The sequence below is a fragment of the Mesoplodon bidens genome (assembly GCF_964165515.1).
Source record: "Mesoplodon bidens genome assembly, chromosome: 15".
NCBI lineage: Eukaryota > Metazoa > Chordata > Mammalia > Artiodactyla > Ziphiidae > Mesoplodon > Mesoplodon bidens.
This window is the reverse complement of record NC_138171.1, coordinates 50,821,343-50,838,779: the sequence shown is the minus strand read 5'-3', so window position 1 is coordinate 50,838,779 and position 17,437 is coordinate 50,821,343. Positions and strand designations below refer to the sequence as shown.

Genomic DNA, 17,437 nt, shown 5'->3' with positions numbered 1-17,437 from the left:
CAGTGGGCACTCCACACCCTACGTTACATGCCCACAGCCCTGGGCTCCCTCCTCTGCTGCTTCTTGGCCTCTCCCACTGGACTCTGTAGCCCCAGCACCGGGCTCAGGCCCAGTCCAGGTCAGGTGCAGTGAATGTCTGCTGACTAGAGTGGGGTCAATGCCTTCTAGCTTCTCCATGAGGGCTCTTTGCACAGCATCAAATGACATCTGTGAGCAAGGATGCTGTGTTTTTGTGATCAGCCTGGACGCTTTGCCAACCCCCGTTTTCTTCTTTTGTGAACAGGGAATAAGTTGTGGCACTCTCCGGGAGATGAAGATCAAGCCGGGTTCCATGGGGAAGGCCATCCCACCCTACGACATTCAGGTCTGGTGGTAAAGACATTGGCAGAGAGCAGTTAGTGCTCAGCTAGGGTTGGACCATTGTGTGACACGAGGTGACAGAACAAGTCTTGCCTCCTGGTTGCCCTTCCTCTTCTCCGCCTACTTTTCCTCCAGCTTCCTGGGGAGGTTTCAGTTGAGACCTGCAATGTCCTGGGCATGAGTGCAGCTTGCCAGGACAGCCAGAGGCCTCATGCCCCGAGCCTGGAAAAGAGTATTTGCAGTAGCACAGGCGGCTCTCTCCACTGCTGGTGCTTTTAGTTTTTCCTGATCCGTGTTTTCTATCTTGAAGACACATTTGTGATGTCTATATATGCATGAAACACATAGACCCATGGCTTGGGTTTCACCATTTGCTGATTTCAAAGACTTTTGACCGTTTTATTCTATTTTCTGACAGGGCTCCTCTACCACAACCCCCTCCCCCAATAACCCCCACTGTGTCACATGAATGAGCCAGGCAGTGTTTGGGTGCGGCCGGAGTGTTGGGGATCCCTGCAGGGTGGGGTTCACAGATCTCTTGCTCCAGATCATTGATGACAAGGGCAACATCCTGCCGCCCAACACTGAAGGAAACATTGGCATCAGGATCAAGCCCACCAGGCCCATAGGCGTCTTCATGTACTATGAGGTAAGGACACACCATCTGCCCCCATGCGGCCCAAGAATCCTTGCGGGAGCTGTGTAGGTGATAAGGGACTGGACTCAACTCTGCATCCTGAGGCTTCTTCCTTCTTCCTTTATTCACTCCAAGTCAATGAAACCTGTTCTAATTAATCTCAAAGCTCATAGTGTGTTCGCACATCCCTTTCTGTCATAAGCCACCTGGCACTTATGGGCTGACTGATGGGGTAGAAAACAGCCTGGCTTCAGAACCACCAGACTTGGGGTCCAGTGATCTCTTGTGGTTAAGAATGCTGGCTTTGGGTTCACATCATACCACCCCACTTACCAACAGGGTGCAAACAAATCTATTAATCTCGCTGAGCCTCCAGGGGCGCTATTATCCCCACTTTAAAGAGGAAGGAACTGCAGATTGGAAGCTTTACATGTCTTTCCCATGTCAAATAAATGGCAGGCTAGGATTCAAAGTGGTGTGTTTTGGAGCCTAAACTCTAAATGAGAAATCCAGGGACTACAGAAACCTACAATAGAGTATAAAGAAACCTGCTGTAACTCTTCATCAGACAAACGCTAGCTAGCAGTGGCCACTAAGAGGAAATCCTCAGCTTCCAAGATGGACTGTAGAAGGGTAGACAGACCCTGAAATTGACCTCAGACTCCATCTCCTTTCTACAAAGTCACAGCCACTGGTGTCACTGTTGTGCTCACACTATGGTCTTGGGTGGGTGGGTGGGGACCTGTCCCTCTGTGGTACTATTGTCCAGAAGCAATCATGCAAGCATTAGCCTTAATTCTCAGTAGCACAGTTTAAAGGTTGGATAAAAGGGAAAATGAACACAGAGTAACAGGTGTATAGATCAGCAGTTCTTAATACTGCCTGCACGTTAGAATCATTTTGGGGCTTCTTTTTTTTAAATACTTGGATCCAACCACAGAGACTCTGGTTAAATTGAACTGGCATGGTCCAAAGCCATGACTGAAAAAAAATGTACATAACATATTTTATTTTGCAAAGATGTCTTCACATATGGCCACACTGATTTCTTTCATTTCACATGTTCTCATGGCAATGAGACATGTCACTCTTCCATTGAGATTTGTTGGCTTATATTCTGTTCTTTTATTTTCTTTTTATTGAGGCATATATATATATATATGATATAAAATTTACCCTTTTCACCATTCCTGAGCATACAATTCAGTAGCATTGAGTAAAATTTACAATATTGCACAACCATCACCACTATGCATCTGCAGAAAATTTTCACCATCCCCAGAAGAAATTCTGTTCCCATTAAACAATAGCTGCCTAGTCCCCATCTCCCCAGCATTTGGTAACCTCTAATGGTACTTTTTGTCTTTAAGAACTTGCCTATTTTAGTTACCTCATATAAGTGGAATCATACAACATTTGCCCTTTTGTGTCTGGCTTATTTCACTTAGCACAATGTTTTCAAGGTTCATCCATGTTTTAGCAAACTGTCATCTTCTGAGACTGAATAATATTCCATTGTATGTATATACCAAGTGTTGATGGACATTTGGGTTGTTTCCACCTTTTGGCCTTTGTGAATAATGCTGCTATGAACACTGATTGTGCAAGTAACTATTTGGGTCTCTGCTTTCCCTTCTTTTATTTATGTACCCAGAAATGGAATTGCTAGATCATATGGTAATTCTGTTTAACTTTTTGAGGAATTGCCATACATGTTTTCCACATGCACAAGGGTTTTCATTTCCTCATATCCTTACATACACTTGCTATTTTCAGTTTATTTTTAATAATGGCCATTCTAATGGGTTTGAAGTGGTTACTCATTGTGGTTTTGATTGACATTTCTTTAATGACTAGCATCTTTTCATGTTCTTATTGGCCATTTTTATATCTTCGGAGAACTGTCTATTCAAGTTCTTTGCCCATTTTTTATTGGGTTGTTCATTTTTCTGTTGTTGTTTCTAAGTTGTAAGAGTTCTTTATGTAGGCTGGATATTAATACCTTATCAGATATGCAAATTATATGCTTTGAAAATATTTTCTCCCATTCAGTGGGTTGTCTTTTCACTTTCTTGATAGTATCCTATGACATACAAAGTTTTTAAATTTGGTGAAGAACATTTTATCTATTCAATATTTTTCTTTTATTTCCTGTGCTTTTGGTGTCATATTCAATAAATCATTGTGAAATCCAAGGCAAGATTTTCCTCTGTGTTTTCTTCCAAGAGTTTCATAAGCTCAGCTCTTACATTTAAGTTTTTGATCCATTTTGAATTAATTTTTGTGTATGATATAAGGTAACTTCATTCTTTTGCATGTGGACATCCAAGGTTCCAACACCATTTGTTAAAAAGACTGTCTTTCCCACTGAATGGTCTTGGCACCGTTGTCTAAAATCAATTGACAGTATATGTGAGGGTTACTTTTTGGGTTCTCTATGCTATTCCAGTGGTCTGTATGTCTCTTTTTATGAATGTATCACATTGTTTTGATTGATATAGCTTTGAAGTAAGTTTCTGAAATCAGGAGTGTAAGTCCTCCAACTTTTTTCTCCTTTCTAAAGGTTGTGTTTGCACTTTGGGATCCCTTGAGATTTTATGTGAATTTTCGGATGGGTTTTTCTATGTCTGCAAAAAACACCATTGAAATTTTGATAGGGATTGCATTGAATCTGTAGATAATGTTGGGTAGCATTGTCACCTTAATATTGTCTCAAATCAATGAATATGGGATGCTTTTCCATTTATTTATGTCTTCTTTCTCTTTTTCAGCAGTGATTTTTAATCTTCAGTGTACAAGTCTTTCACCTTCTATACTAAATTTATCCTTACTATTGTATTCTTATTGATGTTTTCTTAATTTCCTCTTTGGATTGTTAATTGTTAAAGTATAGAACTGCACCTTAAATTTTGTGCATCGATTTTCTTTTCTATAACTTTGCTGAATTCCTTTATGAGCTCTAACAATTTGTGTGTGTGAGAGGAAGTTTTTTAGGGTTTTGTACATGTAAGATCATGTTATCTGTGAACAGATCTAGTTTTAATTCTGTTTCATTTTGGTGCCTCATTTCTTTTTCTTGCCTACTTGATCTGGGTAAACTTCCAATACTTTGTTGAGTAGAAATGGTGAGATCAGGCTCTCCTGTCTTGTTCCTGATCTTAAGAGAAAATCTTTCAGTCTTTTACCAGTGAGAATGATGTTAGCTATGCTTTTTAAAAAATATATGGCCTTTGTAATGTTGAGGATGTTTCCTTCTATTCCTAGTTTATTAAATAAACTGAGTGTTTTTATTTTGAAAGGGTACTGAACTTTGTTAAATGCTTTCTCTGCATCAATTGAACAGATAGGTGGTCCCCCAGCCCCCAGTTTCATTCTAGTAGCATGGTTCATTATACTGATTGATTTTCATATGTTGAACCAGGAATAAATCCCACTTAGACATGGTATATAATCCTTTTAATATGTTGCTGAATTCTGTTTGCTAGCCTTTTGCTGAGAATTTTGCCCCAATTATTCATAAGGGTCTGTAGTGTTCTTTTTTTTTTTTTTTTTTGCGGTAGGCGGGCCTCTCACGGTTGTGGCCTCTCCCATTGCGGAGCACAGGCTCCGGACACGCAGGGTCAGAGGCCATGGCTCACGGGCCTAGCCGCTCCATGGCAAGTGTGATCTTCCCGGACCGGGGCACGAACCCGTGTCCCCTGCATCGGCAGGCAGACTCTCGACCACAGCGCCACCAGGGAAACCCTCAGCTAATGTTTTGACAGAGATTTTCTTGAGTGCCAAGAGGTCAAACAAACAAAAATACCAATAACAACAAAAAGGAGAGAACAACCAATGTACAAGTTAGGTCTGTCCTGGGTTACTCCTTCACCACTTAGCTAGGCTTGCTCTGAGCCGAGAGATCAGTCTGAGGTGAAAGCTTAAGGTCTTCTCAGGACTCTTGTGAGCACATGTCTTGCTCAGGTATGTGCATGGCTTTCTAAATACCGCCATGTGCACAGCTGTCTTGAATATCCTAATTTCTCAAAAGAATCTCACCCCAGCTTCTCCTCCAGGCCTTGATGATCTATTGTATATCTCCACCAATAATTTCTTACCTCAGGCATCTTTTACTTTTGTGGTCTTCCAGGTAGCTTCTATGAACAGTGCCTATTGCTCTTCCCACTTATATTCTGAGTTACACGAACTGGGTGCCTTGCACCAGTCCTTCAATTATCACGAGATAGGTTACAACAGGTGTGCACAATAATTTGCAAATGAGATCTTCTCTCTCTGTTGGAGCAGGGGGACTGGAAACTGGGCTGCCATCTGCTCAAGACTAAAACTGCCATGTAGGAGAAAGGCTGGAGCAAGGGTGAATAAAGTGTCACAAAACTTTTCTACCATTTTCAAGAAGGCTTTTTCTTGATTGGGTATTTATAAGGTTGTTTTAAGCCTTTGACTCTTTCCCAGACGTCGTACATAGTCAATTCAACTTCTTGTACTTTTTTGTGGTTTTTTGGGGGAAATGAGACCTTAAGTCTTCCTCATATGCCATGTTTTTTTGACATCACCCACCAGTAGCACTTTTTAAAAGTAGTCAAGGTGAAGAACTCACTTTGGTGCCTCTGTAGACTCTGACCCTCTCTGTGTGGTGGATGTGATACTATTCTCCTACCATTCAGGAGCTCTTCAATGGCTCTGAGAACCTACTTCCAAGAAGTTCAGGTCCAGAGAGACAAAGGAATTCCTTCCCTGGGTGTGGGAGTCCCATCTGCAAGGTTCCAATCTTTGACCCTACCTCAGATGATTGACATCAAGAAATTTCATTTCCTTCAGGGAAAACCTGTCCACAGGGACGTGTCAGGTCAACTGTATCACAGTACACTGAGATGGACAGCAGTTCAAATGGTACATGAATTGGCGGTGGGACTTTTTCTGTACCCTTTGATGTGGTGTCTCCTAAATTTCAGTCATTCAAGTCCACATCAACTATTTTCTGCCATATCCATGCACCATCTATATTATTAATTACATTATTTTTCACTTTAAATCAAATTATTCCTTTAAAACATTTGTTTAAAAAAGAATTTGATCTGGTATCTCAAGTGGAAAACAGTATCTCTTGCCAGAAACAGGAGGCAATTATAACCATAACTATAATACACACAAAACATTTTCTTAAATTCTAGCTAACTTCTATTTTCACTAAAAGTCCTGAAATGGTATAATAACTCTAAATGGAAAGTTACCTTTAAAACTGTCTAAAAATAAAAAATTAAAGGCAAAAAATGCTCTGAAACGGAAACTTATCTTACTCTTGGTAGTTCCAGAGCTTTTAAAAATATGTCCGAGAATCTCAATATAACCAATTGGACGGGACTCTAAAAAAGGATGCAATTTAATGTTTAAAGATTTTTTTCCTGAAACCTCTTAAAATTATTCCATGTTCCAGAAGAAGAAAAATCCCAACACAGTGCTTAGTGGTCACATGCATAGGCTGTAAATTCAAACGCCAACCCTCCCACTGCCCAGCTGAGTGACTTTGAGGGAGTTATTGTGCCTCCTTGAACATCAGTTTCCTCTTCTGTAAAATGGGCTAAAAAATGCCAGCCTCACACAAATCTGTAAGGTTCACAGCAGCTTTATGCATAATAGTTAAAAATGAAACTACGCAGGTGCCGTTCAGTGGGTGAATGGTTGATCTGTGTCTCATCCGAAACGTGAGATACTGTTCAGCAATAAATATGATCAAACTATTGATGAACACAGTAGTGTGGATGGACCCCCAGAGAATGATACTGAGTTTAAAAAAAGAGCCACTCCCAAAGGTTATATACTATATAATTCCATTTATGTGACATTATTAAAATGAGAAAATTATAAAAATGGAGAATAGGTTGGTCATTGCCAAGGGGTTAGTCATGGGAAGGGAGGTGGAAGAAGGGAGAGGAGAGAGGTGGATGTGGATATAAAAGCAACGTGAGGGATCCTGTTGATGATGGGACTGTTCTGTACCTTGACGGTGGTGGAAGATACATGGACTTACACATGTGATAAAATGGCATAAAACTAGATACACTCACACGCACACATGAGTACAAGTAAAAAACTGGGGAAACCTGATTAAGATTGGTGGATGGTATCAATGTCAATATCCTGGTTATGATATTGAGCTATATTTTTGCAAGATGTTATTATTGGGAGAAACTAGGTAAAGGGTACATGAGGTCTCTCTGTATTATTTCTTATAACTGCATGCAAATATACAATTATCTTAAAAGTTTAATGAAGAATACCAGCTTCATAGGCTTTCTGTGAGGCTCAAATGAGGTAATATTTTGGGAAGAAAATTCATTCAGCAAACATTTATTGACACCTCCCATCTGTCCAGCCACTGCGTAAATGCAGAGCTTATAACAGTGAAGAAAAGAGAGTTATGCTCTAGCGGAAATTTTATTTTACTGGAGTGGCACACAAAAGTGAGTTGTTATGTTTAAAAATTGTTCTGGAGACATCCCTGGTAGCGCAGTGGTTGAGGGTCCTCCTGCCAATGCAGTTCAATCCCTGGTACAGGAAGATCCCTCATGCCGCGGAGCAGCTAAGCCTGTGTCCCACAACTACTGAGCCTGCACTCTAGAGCCCGTGAGTCACAACTACTGAGCCCACGTGCCGCAACTACTGAAGCTCGCACACCTAGAGCCCGTGCTCCGCAACAAGAGAAGCCGTCGCAACGAGAAGCCCGCGGCCCTCAATGAAGAGTAGCCCCGCTCGCCGCAACTAGAGAAAGCCCGCGTGGAGCAACGAAGACCCAACACAGCCAAAAATAAATAAATAAATGAATGAAATGAAAAACATTGTTCTTTAAATTGGTTGAACATTGTTCACTAATTGACCAGTAGCATGCATTGAGTGCTTGCATGTAATGAAAGTAGACTCAGAGAGATTCTAAAAATTTCCCAGGTGCCAGGTAGAGCTAGAAGCGGGATTCAAACCCAGATCCGAGCCCATTGCTGTAGCTCATCATCTCTAAACTCACTGTTTTTGACAGAGGAGTGTTGTTCTCTTTGCAGAGTAACCCAGTGAAGACAGCCGAAGTGGAGTGTGGGGACTTCTACAACAGTGGGGACAGAGCGACTATTGATGCAGAGGGCTACTTCTGGTTCCTGGGGAGGGCCGATGATGTCATCAATGCCTCCGGGTAGGTGTGGCTGACGCTGAGCAGGAGGTACCACCCTCACGAGCCTGGTGGGAGGTAGCATGCCCAGACATTCCTTCATGCCTTGGTGAGGGACTCTCAGCCTAACTCTGAACCAAAGTAAGACATCATGCAAGTTAAAGGCACTGGGAAGGAAAACTTTACTTTGGTGCCTATTTGTTGAGGGACCTTATTCTGTGTGCCCCTCTGATGAACCACATGTCACAGAAACACATAACAACAACAACAATAATAAAATTCACCTTTATGGAATACGTACTATGTGACCATACTCTCTGTAGAGCTTTATATGACCACCTCCCAATGCTGTAAGGTAGATATGATTATGCCCATTTTATATTAGTTTAATTTTTTTTGGTGGGGGAGGGGGTGGGTGTAGACCTGACAGTGTGCGGCATGCAGGATCTTAGTTCCCCGACCGGGGATTCAACCCGTGCTCCCTACAGTGGGAGCACGTAGCCCTAACCACTGGGCCCCCAGGGAATTCCCATGATTATGCCCATTTTACATGAGGAAATGGAGTCGGTGACCAGTGAAAAACATTGCCTGAAGTTTCAAAGACAGTACAAGGTGCAGGCCAGATTTGAAAAAAGGCGGTCTGACTCCAAGTCTGTTGTTCCTAACTCTTACATGATTTATAAAGAACAAAAATGACACGTTACACTAGAATCATAAGTTTTCTTGGGAATTTCAGGAAAATTGAGTTTGTTGTTTTTAATTTCTAAAACAAATGCTGATATAGTGAGGAACAGGGTGTAAAATCTGTACAGATGTTTAAGCTAAGGAGTTTTCATGCCAGGGGAAGCTGCTTGAGCTTGAGCCAAGCCCCAGAGCTCTGGGAGGATGAAGCATTCACCTCCTCTCTCACCTGGGGAGCACCTGAGCCTTGTATTTCTTAGCATGGAACGTTCAGGACTTCACATTTGAGTCCCATTACACAGGGCTCTGGCGCCCCGTGACAGATACCCTCCGTGCCAAGGGAAGATGTGTCTCTCCCAAAGATGCGATCTGAGGGCCTGGGTCACCCTCGCCCGGGAATTGGCTCAGAAGGAACCATTGGTCCTGCAGGTACCGCATTGGGCCGGCAGAAGTGGAGAACGCCCTGGCAGAGCACCCAGCGGTGGCTGAGTCCGCTGTGGTGAGCAGCCCGGACCCGATTCGAGGGGAGGTGAGGGTCGGGACGTGGAGGTCATCGTGGCTGGGTGTGGGGCTGGGAGGGCAGGTGAGGGGAAAACTTCCAGGCCATACCTACCCAGCCTTGGACCTAGGGTGAAGGGAGGGCATGCTTGGTGTGCATGTGACTTACACGATGTGGTCAGCAGGGGGCACTGTGGCCTCATCTGTGACTGAAACGATGCTGATTGTGAATGCTGCTGCTGCTGCCATCTAGTAGTTAATCAGCTCTTACTGGGTGTCAGCTCATTTATCCCTCACAGAACACAATGAATTAAGGGCTCTTCTTATACCTTTTTGCAGAGGAGGAAACAGAGGCATAAAGAGGTTAAATAACTTGCCTGGATGACAAGCTAATAAGTGGTGGGAGATTGAGCACTCTGGCTCCAGAGCAGGCATCCTTGACTCATCAAGTGTTTATTGAACACGTTCTATGTACAATCCCTGTGTAGTTAAATGAGGACATAAATAATAATAGGAAACTAATAAATTACCAACATTTATTAAATGCCCTCAAGGTCTTAGCTATTATTAAATGCCCACAGAACTCTGCCTATAATAATAGTGAAAATGGTGATGATAACAATGATAGGAATACAAATACGTTTAAACTGGCTTCACGTTTTATGTGTATTATCTCATGGATTCTTTACATAAACCTGATGAGGAATGAACCTGTCCTCTCCCCATTTCGCAGAGGAGATCGAGATTAAGACAGGTTAAGTAATGTTCCAAGGCAAAGAGTGGAAATTGGAAGTATTGGGATTTGAACCTGGGATTTCCAAAGGCTCTACTGTCAGTTTGTTTTCCCATTAATTTAGTAAGCATTTACTCTTTATTTTTAAATTTTTATTTATTTATTTATAGGCCGCGCAGTGTAGCATGGCACGTGGGATCTTAGTTCCCTGTCTAGGGATGGAACCCGCGGCCCCTGTGGTGGGAGCGTGGAGTCTTAACCACTGGACCTCCAGGGAAGTCCCAGGCATTTACTCCTTAAACTATAATTTGGCTGTCACTCGCCCTGAGCCTCCACTCTGGTTCTTCACCGCAGGTAGTGAAGGCTTTCATTGTCCTAACCCCAAACTTCCTGTCCCATGATCGAGACCAGCTCACCAAGGAGCTGCAACAGCATGTGAAGTCAGTGACAGCCCCGTACAAGTACCCAAGGAAGGTGAGTGAGAGCAGACGGTTGGGGTCTGGTCCCTGTGAGTGGTTCTGGGGGCTCCACCGCCTCAAGTCTCATACAGTGTCTGGGGTGAAGCCTAAGTAGCCAAGAGCACTAATATTTTTCTCTGCAGAAGAAGCATTTCAGCTTAGGGGTGTGAGGGAGCCCACTGAATCGGATGGAACCTCGATCCTGTGTCAGAAACTCATCCATTGCTGGAGTGTCAACCTAAAGAAAAATATCAGACAACTGCCCAAAGATATCCAAGAAGGTTATTTATAATCTTTCAAAATTTGAAAAAGACACCCAAACCAGCAACTTCCAAACTATTAAAAAACATTATTTGTCATGAGAAATACATTCTATATTGCAATCCAATACACATATACCTACACAACAAACAAAAAAGAACAAAATGATATTTACCCTAACAACGTGTAATACATTCTGATATTTTTTGTTCAACTTCATTTGTTTTAAATGCTGTGCACAACCTATAAACCTGTGCAGCAATAGAGAAATGATGAAATTACTCATGGAATTTAATATTATTCTGTAATTTAAACTGATGATGCAGATTTTTTAACATAAAATATCACAATAATATATTATTGAGATAAAAAAGCAGGCTAAGAAATAACGTACGTAGTGCTATCTGATATGTTTAAAAACAAGTTAAAATTTCCTTCTTTTGTAGTAATACTTTGCTGCATTGTGTGAATGTTTACAATCAGTACATATTATAAAGCTATATAGCTAACGTTTATTGAGCATTTACCGTGTGTACCAGGCCCTGGACTCAAGGCTTTACATGCATTATTATTTCATTTAATCCTCTCCACAACCTGAGATAATCATCCCAGTCTACAGAGAGGAAACTGAGGCTTAGAGACTCAAAGTAAATTGCCTGAGATTACAGTAAATAGAAGCTGGATTCAACCCCATGTGTATCTGACAACAGAGTTCATGCTGCTAACATTAGGCTCTGATGCTTTATCGAGAGTAGAAGAGAGGATGCGTACCAGTCAGGAAGGGCTACATGTTACTGTGGGTAACAAACAGTCCCAAAGTTGCAGTGGATTATAACAAGGACGGTGGCTTTCTTGCTCACGCCACTTGTCCACCATAGCTTTCTCGGAGCCTTTGCTCCACATCCGCTCATCCTGGGACCAGGATAAAGGAGCAGCCACCACGTAGGTACCTCCCAGAGAACTAGAAGAGATGGACAGAGGGGGTGGCCTGTCTCAATGACTCCCAACTTTTCTGTTAGAGGTGGCACACTTCACTCCTACTCATATTTCACTGGTCAAAGTACATCAAAGGGCTGCATCCAACTTCAGGAGGTCAGAGGAGAATCTGACATAAATGGTGGACCCCATTAAGGCCCCCACATGGCGCTAGCCTGTCTGGGGGACTGTGAGAGGGCAAAGGAGGAGAGCTGAGGGTTGATAGAAAATGACGGGGTGACTTGGTCAGAATGTGTTTGCTTTATCCTCAACCAGGTGGAGTTTGTCTCAGAGCTGCCCAAAACCATCACTGGCAAGATAAAAAGAAGTGAACTCCGGAAGAAGGAGTTTGGTCAGATGTAATTGGCAATAAACTCAGAAACCACTGTGTGATGTTGGCCAAATGCCTGGCGGCCTCAGTTTCCTCACGATGGTGAGGGTGAGGAGAGGAACGCTGAGAGGGTTGACTTGAAAGAGAGCCAGGAGTGTCAACATTCCAGCATTTTTGTTCTTTTAAATTAATATCAATCACTATCCTTCCTCCAAGTTCCCCGTTCCTTTCAGATTGCCCAGCTGAGCACTCAGAATGGGGCTGAAGCAAATTAAATACTGACTCAGCATCCACAGTGAGTCTGTTGTGCATTTATTCTGCGAAAGATCCAGTGCTAAATGCTGTCCCTCCTAATTCCCCCAACCCCCATCAGAGATTGCCCCAGGGCCTGATTCTCCCTCCTGGTTCCAGAGACTCTGTGACCCAGTCAATGACCAGGACATAGAGGTCTCGGAGGAACAGTCCATGTGGCCCCCGGGGTCTGCTCCTGCCTGGCTTGCCTCTGCCCACCTGGGGGTGAGGCGGGAGGCAGGGCATCGTGGTGTCTGGGGAATGGAGAAGAGGGGAGGGCAGCCCAGCTTGGTGACGACACTTGCCTGCCACACCATCCCTCACCTGCCCCCTCCAGTGGACCCACTGCCTCTCCTCCCACCAATAATGCTGCTGCTGTTGTTGCTTGCAGGTCCCAGCCTGGACCAGTGCAGGTGAGTGAGGGCCCTGCCCTCTGGGGGCCCAGGAATCCTGCAGGACTCCTCCAGCCCTTCCCAGGGACCCAGGAGCTTTGTTCCCCAGCCCCTCCCCAGGGGCCCGCAGTCCTCCCCAGACACCTCTCCTTATACTGTGTAATCCCCTCTGCCATCCGGAGCCCTCTGACCCCCCTGGCCTGTGGTCCTGTGAACAAACCCTTCACTCTTAATAGCAAGCCATTTTAATCATATAGCTATAACCATATATCCCTCAATATCACATAACAACTGCAGAGGAAACATTAATTTCAGGCACATATAGTATATTTACAAAAAGTAACCTTATTTATTTTGGCCACAAAGCAAATTTCAACATATTTCAGAGGAATGAAATCACACAGAGCATGTTTTTTGGTAATGCAGTTGTGCTAGAAGAGTCCTGATGAAAAGCTAACTAGAATTTCCCATGTTTGGAAATTGAGAAGTACACTTATAAATAAAACATGAGCAAAGAAGAAATCCCAAAGGGAAAGATGTTACAGTTGAACTGAATTACGTGGTCATGATAATATGGTAATAAAATATGTTTCCTTCTGGCTTGCGAATTCCACTTTGTGTGACCAGATGGTATGGGTATGGTCTCAAAATCATCCCTAATTAACGTAGACATTTTAACGCCTGAAACAGGGTTAGATACATCACCTGTTAGCATGGGCTTTAGATTATGAGCCTAAACAAGGGGGAAAAAATCCAGTCTGACTCTCATTATTGATTTCCAGGGACCTCCAGAAATTGAGAATTTTAATGGAGAAAGTTCATCAGCTTCTCTTCCGGGGGATCTGAGGACAGCACCCAATCAGCTGGACAGTACCAGGAGTGTGGGGTGGGGAGAGCCAAGCAGGTGGGCTGGGGCCCAGGGACCCAGGTGGTTAGACAAACCCCACTGGTGATGGTCTATTCTGGGCCCTGTCCTGAGGTGAACTTCCTAAAGGTGCTTTTATGTGTGATTGACACAGTGGTCTCCCAGCTCATTCAGGCCCATGACAGCTTTAAAATCATTGCTTTAAACCCCATAGATTTTATTATTATGGAAACTTATTGTAAACAGGAAACATTCTATTACTGTTATAATGGAAAATCAATGTCTTTTACCATAAATACAAAGAAATGATTTTAAAAAAAGCAAAACAAAAAACAGGGATAACAAAACAATAGTGTTGAAATCTGTTTAGATGCAGTTGCCTGCCTACAGAGTCCCACATTTGGGCTGTGTGGTTATAAAAAGACAGACTAGGCACAGAAGGAGTGGAAGTCAGACTAGCCCCGAAGTGAATGGGAGGCAGACGCAGCCTGTAAGGGACTGGGGACTTCCATGAACGGTGCCAGGGTCACCCTGGTTACAACTCAAGCAGGGATGAGGGAAAGAAGGAGAAGTGAACAGAGTTAAGGGGCCTGGAAAGGGTGAGACCATTCGTGCAGCAGACGAAGCATCCCCAAAGCGGGTTCAGCCTCCCATCCAGGGGAGGAGCCCTCCGTGGCCCCTGAAGGCAGGGTCAGGAGCCTTGGGCTTGAGACCCAGCTGTGCTGCTTACCAGCGGTGTGACCCTGGGTGGGTCTCCTCCCTAAAATGGAAATGTCCAGTCCTGTGTCCAAAGACTGTCATGAGGACCAAGGGATGGCCATGTGCTGAGCGCCTGTGCCCATCAGCTTCATCATCTCCCAGGGGCGACTGTCCTCCCAGAACTGGCACCTTAGAAGCTGTGAAGCCTTTAAAGGCCCCTCCTGTTACCAGCCTGTGGTAAGCACTGTACTTTGCAGGCATCTTCTTATGGCCCATACCATCTCTATCCCCACTGCACAGATGGGGAGTCAGGGAGAGGTGTTGTACCCAGGCTGAGAAGAGGGTCAGGAGGGACTTGGTTCTGGGTGGGAGTGGGGGGAATGTTGGGAGAGGAAGAAGCTGGAGCTGGAGCCTCCAGAAAGAGAAGGGGCCAGAGAGAATCATTGCCTGCCGTCCAACTTTGCTCAGGGTCAGCCCTGCTCAGAAGATGAAGCAAACCAGGCGGCCATGGTCACACCTCTCTCCTCCACCTCGGGCTGATGGTCAGTCATTGCTGTGGTGATGATAATATTATCATACAATGGTCCTGCTGATGTCTTTACTGTCACTGTTGCTATTGTGGGAGGGGGCACAGCCCACTCTGACACACAGCGTGGGTCCTGGGGAGGCTCACTTTTTTCCCTCTTTTGACCTTGGGATCTGCTAGGCCCCATGCAACACCCCCATGTTAAGTGCACGCTGTCATAGCCCAGTCCCTACCCTGTGCCCCTTCCCCAGAGCCACCCTACCCTGGCCGTTCTCTGGCGTCTCAGAGCATAAGCACAGCCCTCTGGAAGGCCCTCAATGGGACAGGTGCTTAGCACTGGGTTCGGAGCCAGGAAAACACCCCCTTCCATGACAGCCTAGGTGGGGTAGGTCATGCTGATCTCGAGGGTGTGGCGGCTTGAAGCAGGATCTCAGTTCCCTGACCGGGAATCAAACCCAGGCTGTGGCGGTGAAAGTGCTGAATCCCAGCCACTAGACCACGAGGGCCAATGGGCTTGAAACAGGACCTCAGTCCTGGTCTTCTTTGAAGAAAGAATTCAGCAAAGAGACAAAAGGTAGTGAAGCAGATAAAGCGTTTTTTAGAAGAAAAGTACATGCGGAAAGACACACGGATGGGCCGAGAGAGAGAGTCATGCTTTTGGGGTGGCTGAAATTGCTTATATGGGGGCAGTATTCCGGGTTCCCTCTAGCCAATCACCTTGATTCATCTTGCTTTGTGCCCATATTTGGTCTGACTCAGGGTCCTATCCAATGTGCACATGCATCTTTTAGCCAAGATAGATTCCAGCCTGAGAGTCTCTGAGAGGTTGGCAGGACATATTATGGGCTAGCGCCCCCTCCATTTTTTGACCCCTGAGGAACCTTTTTGTGCATGTGTAGTCCAGGAGGTCTCCTTGACCTCAAGAATGAAAAATGTGGTAGTCTTATCTTTTTACTCAGGCAGAGCTGAGCTTCTCTCTGCTCCTGCCTTTATCTTTTCCTTGAAATGTCAGCAGGAGACAAGCTCCAGCTGCTCAGCCTGGAGCCCGTCTACCTTCTACCTCATTGCCAGGGTCTATTCACCCCGACTGCCTGTGGAGGTATCCACTGGAGTGCCAGACCTGTCTGGGAGTATGTGTGTGTGTGTGACTGTGATTGTATAAGTCTGCATGTATGAACCTGTGTGTCTGAGTTTCTGTGTCTGTGAGCATCTCGACTGTGAATGTGAATTTCCCACTGCACAGCACTGAGACACTGAGTGTCTCTCTGTTTTCTCTGTATGCATTTGTGTCTGCACCTTTGTCACTGAATGAGTGTACGTTGGTTTTGCAAATCCGTGTGTGTGTCTGTGTCTCAGAGCATATGGGTCCATGGAGTTCTGTGTTTTATATGTGTGTGAGTGTGCTGTGTGTGAAGTTGCTGTCCCTTAGGGTGCTCTTGATTGTATCTGTTTGTCTTCTTTTTGTGCCTGTATGTGGCAGTGTTCTGTGTCTATGTCTCTGCCTACGTGTGTGTGTGTGTGTGTGCACACACGTGTGTGAACCTCCTTGGGGTGTGTGTGGGTCTGCCCTGGAGGGTTGTCTCACATGGCCCTGAGTATGTGTACTTGTGTGTGTATGTGTGTGTGTGTGTGTGTGTTCCTCCCAGGGTGTCCTTGCCTGCATTGGTCTATCTGTGAGCTGTGCATGAGCCCGACACCTGAGTCCCCAGGTGAGGCTGCGGGTGATTCTTTGCCTGTGCATCTCTGTGTTTGCGATGTCTGTATATTACCCTGTGAGTGTGTTTATCTGTGCACCTCAGAAGAGGACAGCTGCAGAGGGGTCTCCCTCTCGGTGACCCCCCAGGAATGGGTGAGAAGGAGACAATATGGGCTTCTCTCACCCCCAGGCTCAGCCTCTTCTGCCTCTGCTCCTTCCAGCCTCTGGTGGTTCCATCTCAGGCCGGAAGGATGGATGGAGTGAAGGGTTAGTTCACAGGACCACAGGCCAGGGGGGTCAGAGGGCTCCGGATGGCAGAGGGGATTACACAGTATAAGGAGAGGTGTCTGGGGAGGACTGCGGGCCCCTGGGGAGGGGCTGGGGAACAAAGCTCCTGGGTCCCTGGGAAGGGCTGGAGGAGTCCTGCAGGATTCCTGGGCCCCCAGAGGGCAGGGCCCTCACTCACCTGCACTGGTCCAGGCTGGGACCTGCAAGCAACAACAGCAGCAGCATTATTGGTGGGAGGAGAGGCAGTGGGTCCACTGGAGGGGGCAGGTGAGGGATGGTGTGGCAGGCAAGTGTCGTCACCAAGCTGGGCTGCCCTCCCCTCTTCTCCATTCCCCAGACACCACGATGCCCTGCCTCCCGCCTCACCCCCCAGGTGGGCAGAGGCAAGCCAGGCAGGAGCAGACCCCGGGGGCCACATGGACTGTTCCTCCGAGACCTCTATGTCCTGGTCATTGACTGGGTCACAGAGTCTCTGGAACCAGGAGGGAGAATCAGGCCCTGGGGCAATCTCTGATGGGGGTTGGGGGAATTAGGAGGGACAGCATTTAGCACTGGATCTTTCGCAGAATAAATGCACAACAGACTCACTG

The 17,437-nt window shown here is 45.3% G+C and overlaps 1 protein-coding gene across 2 annotated transcripts in view; it reads left to right on the top strand.

Moving 5' to 3' along the window:
- The window catches only part of LOC308629685 (acyl-coenzyme A synthetase ACSM1, mitochondrial-like), a 33,599-nt gene extending 21,216 nt beyond the window's left edge, over positions 1 to 12,383 (top strand). For both annotated transcript variants that reach the window (XM_081257838.1, XM_081257839.1), the window contains 6 exons: positions 284 to 364; positions 908 to 1,009; positions 8,050 to 8,177; positions 9,264 to 9,363; positions 10,420 to 10,539; positions 12,036 to 12,383. In XM_081257838.1, the coding sequence (XP_081113964.1) occupies positions 284 to 364; positions 908 to 1,009; positions 8,050 to 8,177; positions 9,264 to 9,363; positions 10,420 to 10,539; positions 12,036 to 12,122 (618 nt within the window). In that variant the 3' untranslated portion in view covers positions 12,123 to 12,383. The remainder of the gene's footprint in view (positions 1 to 283; positions 365 to 907; positions 1,010 to 8,049; positions 8,178 to 9,263; positions 9,364 to 10,419; positions 10,540 to 12,035) is intronic.
- The last annotated feature ends 5,054 nt before the right edge of the window (positions 12,384 to 17,437 follow it).